Source organism: Diaphorina citri, unplaced genomic scaffold, assembly GCF_000475195.1.
Source record: "Diaphorina citri unplaced genomic scaffold, Diaci psyllid genome assembly version 1.1 scaffold74828, whole genome shotgun sequence".
NCBI classification, from domain to species: domain Eukaryota; kingdom Metazoa; phylum Arthropoda; class Insecta; order Hemiptera; family Psyllidae; genus Diaphorina; species Diaphorina citri.
Window position 1 is genome coordinate 1 of NW_007451970.1, and position 6,132 is coordinate 6,132.

Here is a 6,132-nt window from a genome sequence, read left to right on the forward strand (position 1 = left end):
GCAGTGGTAGCTGCTCTGAGTGCATGGGTGTTCAAGGAGAATGGAGTGATCCGTGTCAAGTCTGTGTCACATCATAAGGTAGGTGAAGAGAATCCTCCCGTTGCTTACACCATCATGGATAATGTTGTGTTCCGTCTGGAGCTTGAACGTAAATCTGGCAACACATGGGTGCCTCACAATGCTAATGATGTACAGATGGAATTCGTCCGCATTGATCCATTTGTTAGAACCACCCTGAAATCTATTGCTCAGGGCAAATACGAGACTGTGTTCAAGATCCCTGATGTCTATGGGGTGTACCAGTTCAAAGTGATTTACAATCGTATTGGTTACACTGGTATTTCCAATGCAACTCAGGTGTCTGTGAGACCACTGGAGCATACCCAGTATGAGCGATTCATTAGCAGTGCATATCCTTACTATGCTAGTGCATTCTCAATGATGTTTGGAGTGTTTGTGTTTTCCATTGTGTTCTTGCATTATAAAGATGATGAGAAAAGCAAGAGTGATTAGACTGTATGTGCTGTCTGGAAAACAGCTGAGAACTTCTTACTGTGTAAATTTTGTGTAGTGTTCACTCATCAAATGTGAAGAGAAATGTGCAAATGTTCATTAAAGAAGGTTTGTCAGTTCGTAGAAACATAATTGATGAGTGAACCTCACCTTGAAGAGAGATAACTTGGAATACCAACCTAATATTTTTATGTCACCTTTGTAAAAATAAAGAAAAAATGTCTGTTCAGCTGTATTTAATGGTAATAGGTAATGGCAAATGGGCTAGCAAGCAACATCACATCTGCCTACATAATGTTTCCCATTCCATACGTTTTTCAACGATCTCATTTCACAGAGCTCTATAGTTTATAAGTTCATTTGATAGGTATCTCAAAGGCATTTTTAGTGCAATGGAAATAACATGTCCTGGAAGGTGGGTATATAGAATTCAAAACTTCCAGAAAGCTCAAAAGAAAACTAATTAAAATTAATGTTCACCTACTTAGTTTAACTGTCATAAGTTTATGACTTAAAATCTATTTATAAATTTTGTTTACGATCTGAATTTTTTCTATTAATAATAAACAATGTAGGAAAATATTGTTTCAAAAATACATAAATATTTATTTATTTTCGATATTGAACAAATTAGGAAGCAACTTTTTGGATCAAGAGCCCACATACCACAAGAAATGCAATTCTCTGATAGAGATATCCAGTAAAAGTGTCACTCGCCCTTATCTCAACACAAAGAATAGAATTTGTACATAGTTAATTAGTTACATAGGTCCCTAAATTTTTACCTACCTTCATCATCTCGATGATAGTTCGTCCAGTTTGAATTCTCGTCTGAGTTCATTGAGAATATGTTTGGCTATAGCCAGGGACGAGGTGGCAGCAGGAGAGGGGGCATTGCGACAATGCAAGGTGCGTCCCGCGGAATGAAAGACAAAGTCATCCACCAGATCTCCTGAGGAACTCAATGCTTGAGCTCGAACCCCACTCGGGCCTCTGCAAGAAATAAATTTGAATACATTGAAAAACGAAGAAATCAAAAGAAAAGAATGGAAGAAAAGGATTACAAGTGATTCTGTGAACTCACCCAGAAAAAGGGTCACTATGGGATCCCCTAAAAACCAAAACCTCAATTAGGTCCAAAATTTAATGAGCAAATTCCTTTGTTGTCAAGTTTCGTTAAAATCTCGTTCTTTCACCTCTAGAAATTCAGCTTTATATACCTTCTAAAATATTTTCACATGCATATTTTCTATCAGGTTTTGAAATATCACAACATCCTTACTCACCTCTGTATATCCCCTGCTTCTATTTCTTCAATATACTGCTTGAGCTCGTTCACTCTCATTGAAGGAAACCAGGACATGATCATTTCTTTGCTCCCATAGCGTGTATACTTGAGACCCAGCCTCCAAAACCCAGGGTATCTTAATGTGCTAAACAACTCTCGTACACTGAAATCCCTCCACCTGGAATAATAATAGTGGTTTACTGCTCAAATGGAACGAAAAATTCCCTTCTTTGGGGTCAAATTCCCAAGCAATGAATAAAAACCCATTCCTCAGCAAGGATTACACCCATGCCCTCCTGATTACCAGGCGAGCGTCTTGACCCCTACACCACCAGCAAGGCAGTTTGTAATAATGGAAATTTTAACCAACCCTGCCAGGACTAGAACCCTGGCCTCGAGACTGGAACTCTGTGCTACAACAAAATTAAACCGCACTCATATTTCAGAAACTACCTGTATCCCTCTTTCTTGAATGCAAGAACAGCATTGGGACCCAACCATACACTGCCATCCATTCGGGGTGTGAAATGAACTCCTAGGAATGGAAAATTGGGATCTGGAACCTAAACAAAACCAAGGACAATACAAGGCTTTATTAAATAATTTATAATTATCAATTCAGAATTGCAAGCTTTGGGAACAAACAAAGTTTGACAAGATACTTTTCCAATCTATTCTTTTACATTGCACATAATTGTTATCTGGATACTGTTTTGGCTACTACGCGCGGCGGTAAATAAATATGAATGTACCTACCAAGTTTGATTTAGTTCTTACCGGGTAGATATTTCCTCGAACCAAATGCTGTTTAGCCGGATTCAGTAACAGGTATTCACCTCGGAATGGTACTATAGCCGGTTCCAAACTACATCCAGACTTGAGTGCCATTTCATCAGCTTGCAATCCAGCACAGACTAGAGCATAGGAGCTTTCTAGATGATCACCCTGAAATGTCAAAACTTGAAAGCAAAATCTAAATACCTAAATTTTTGAAATTATCACAGTATGACCAAGTGCCTCCTTAGTCCTTTGGAATACATTCCGATTTCCAATCAATCTTTTTACACTGATAATTCTGCCACTAGTTAGAACTCAAAGTAGAAAGAATATGAGGTATGAGGTACACCCTGAATTTCAAAGACCCAGGACCATCTGTGTACAAGCCCAATATAGGAAGGTGCTGTGGAAAGTGTGAAAGGATGTTGAGAATTTATTAATTATCTGAAGTAATTGTTAAAATAACTCACTCACTTGTTTAGTGCTGATTGTTACACTTTCTGGATTTTCCTTGAATGATTCAACTTGCTGATTCAGTCTGATTTCACCTCCAAGCTCACAAAATTCCTCGCCCATAACTCGAGTAACTAGGCCCCAATCTACGATCCCAGTGTTAGGAGAATGAATGGCTTTTACTCCCTAGAATTTTAAAATGGATTGGTGAAGAAATAGACAGGATTGGTGACATTATTTCAACATTATATTATGAAGAATTGACAAGGATAGCAGAAAATTGAGAGGAGTGGAAATGCAAAGTAGAAGAAATACAGCAACCTTCTGAATAGAAGACACTTCAAATTAATGAACTGAAATTGGTTTAAATTAAAAATACCTATTTTAACTTTTAACCTGCCTTGGTGGTGGAGTGGTCAAGACACTCACCTGGTAATCAGTAGGGAATTTATTAGGCCAGCCACTTATGCTCAGACGGTCAGAATGTGTGTTTAAAGCTAAGTTTGACCTAGGTCTCAAGCTTTTTTCCCACCACATATTATGTTCAAAACCACAGTCTGTCATACGGTCTGAGTGTGAGTGGCTGGCATCAGGTTTAATTATCCACCTAGGTTAGGTTGCTTAATTTCTTATTGCTCCTTTTTTTTTTTTTTTTTTTTTTTTTTTTTTTTTGATAATTTTGACTATTCCGTAAAACAACTATTACGACTTTGACTGATTCCTAATCACACATGTAAGAGAGCTGATAAATATTGTTTCTGGCACGTTACTTCGTCCACTTTGCCCTGGCTCAACATATAAATAGGAGAGAGGATATACTCACAGGAGCCGCGTCGATCCATTAAAAAAATTAGTGCAACCATATCCATAGAGCGCGATAATAGACCCAAAGTTTTCTATATAAGTTGTTATTCAGAACAAATATATACACAGAATGAAAGCAAAACGATTTCCCATTATCAGTCATTCTAGACAAAAACTTCAATAAACATTGGAACGACAAGACATATACCTATAAAGAGAATATAAAGTAGAGAATGCAAATATATATAGACAAACGAAAATAGACACAAGGATCACTAGTAAAAGGTAAGAGCCTACCTTTGACGCTTCGCCAACAACAGCGCGAGTCTGCGATTGTGTTATAGTACACAGTCTTCATGCCCCACTCCTAAGTACACGTCCTGTACTTTGGACGGCTTTCGGCGGCTAAAGCACCATCCCAAGTACCCAGGCTGTGTACTTTAACGAAGGGAGCCGAAAATTTAACAGTACACACACAAGAAAGCAAAAGATCAACTTTATCCTCTGTAGACAAAAAGAAAGAAGCAAGCTCCTTTAGACGAGCCTGAGTATTCAAGGCCTCCGACGCAAAGGCCACTCAGTATTATTTGGCTCTTGTCGGCTGAAAAGTCAGACGTAAACTGTTCCTCGTTTCTTCTATCGTTGTTCAGGATCCGTGCAGGGGATGGGGCATTGCGGAGGATAGACATTTTTCAGTTCGGCTGCGGGCATCCCTCATTTAGACAGTCGAAGTACTGACCTGTACGTTAGGATGGCCATAGCCGGTCCCTAAATTCGAATATAAAGAGGATGGTCTTACCGCCTTGGACTAAAGCTACACTGATCGTACTTCAGACAGGCGTGTTTCCAATTTATAAACGTAAACTCTCCGTCGTGGAGTTTCTGGACTTCTAAGATTCCCCAGTATAGTGTGGTGAATCCTACAACCACTAACCCAACGAATCCGAAAGGTTAGAACGAACGGGGAGTGGTTCCGGACTCATCGGGCGAGGATCGCGAGAAAGGGCCAATTTCCGGTTTTCTCACTACGCCCATGATTCACCGGGTTCCAGGTAAACTCTAACCAAAAACAAAAAACAAAAACACAATTTTTTTTGTTCCTAAATCCGACGTTCGGTTCCTCCAAGAATTGTTGTACTTTTTTTCACTTTTAATTTTTTTTTTAGGTGTAGTTATTGACTTGTTTATGTATTATTTTTCCTCTTTTTTGATTCTTTTTTCCACTCGTGACAAATAAGTAGATATTAGTGCGCAAAAACCTCCCTGTCTCCAGTTTCTACAGGTAAATTTACCTGTGCACTCGTGAAGCCATGATGTTTTTCAACTAAAGATCGGGCCCGTGCAAAATGGGATCGATGGTCTTGCTTAAAACGGTAAGTTTACTGTGTACTCGTCGCGTCTCTCGCCCCAAATATCTCCTCTTCGTCACACAGGGCTATGGTATCATAATGGGTATAGGTATCCAATGGCAGATCTGTGATCGGTGTGTATCAACAATTTGAAATAAGTAGACGGGTAGACCGCCTTTTGGTCACGTAAAGTACCCTTAGAACAGTGACCGACGTTAATTGTGTAAAAAAAAGGAAGTTGAACATCCATGCGATTTTCCAACATCTTAACACGTTATACAACATAAAAAAGGTACGAACCAAAAAAGTTCACTACAGGTCAAGTGTTAGTGGGCGTGAGATACTACACCACCATCAACCTCTCTCCATATCAACGCTCACGCAGGGTGTCGCTCCTTGAGTTTGAGTTGATAGGTTTTTACTTTTATACGGAACAACTTTTCCTTTTTCTCAACCCCATACAGAAAAAAGGGAGGTAACTGACAGCGTCCATCACTTTTCACCAAAACTCAGGGTCCGGGTCCAGGTTCACTCAGGGGAGGAACGGATTGTTTATTTTCACTAAGGAACCGAATTATTTTGTTCTCAGAGTTCTTCCTATCCCAAAGGTTTGACGACTAGGAAATGTAAAAGGGTAGTGTCCATACGTAGTTTTGTCCTGTGTTATCCACCACATCAAGTACGACCGTAAATAATGTTTGGTCTGTGGGAGTTTCGGTTCGAGACGCAACTTCCTTACTTAGACCGTATACTTATAAAACCTGTTTGCGTTATATGGCATGTTCTTTACACCTTTCGAATAACACCGTAACTCTACTTGTCAACCTCGGGGACGTAACTAGATATACTCTCTAGATAAGTCTTGTTACACTTTTCTGCATTCTGAACACAGTCGTCTTCTCTAATTTTGTTATCTTGGGATGACATTCCACTCGTTATAAAATAGTT

The 6,132-nt window shown here is 39.3% G+C and overlaps 2 protein-coding genes across 2 annotated transcripts; one reads left to right on the forward strand and one right to left on the reverse strand.

Moving 5' to 3' along the window:
• Positions 1 to 6: 6 nt before the first annotated feature.
• On the forward strand, positions 7 to 933 carry LOC103524010 (dolichyl-diphosphooligosaccharide--protein glycosyltransferase 48 kDa subunit-like; the record flags this gene model as incomplete). Its single annotated transcript, XM_008489017.3, has 1 exon — positions 7 to 933. A coding segment is annotated over one exon (507 nt), but the record flags the coding sequence as incomplete, so codon positions are not given.
• LOC103524011 (L-2-hydroxyglutarate dehydrogenase, mitochondrial-like) lies at positions 523 to 3,213 on the reverse strand. Its single transcript, XM_017449397.2, has 5 exons — positions 3,053 to 3,213; positions 2,579 to 2,746; positions 2,255 to 2,364; positions 1,800 to 1,979; positions 523 to 1,506 (listed from the first exon to the last, which is right to left on the reverse strand). The coding sequence occupies exons 1-5, from the start codon at positions 3,152 to 3,154 to the stop codon at positions 1,308 to 1,310; spliced, it is 759 nt and encodes a 252-aa protein (XP_017304886.1). The 5' UTR covers positions 3,155 to 3,213; the 3' UTR covers positions 523 to 1,307.
• Between the last annotated feature and the right edge of the window lie 2,919 nt (positions 3,214 to 6,132).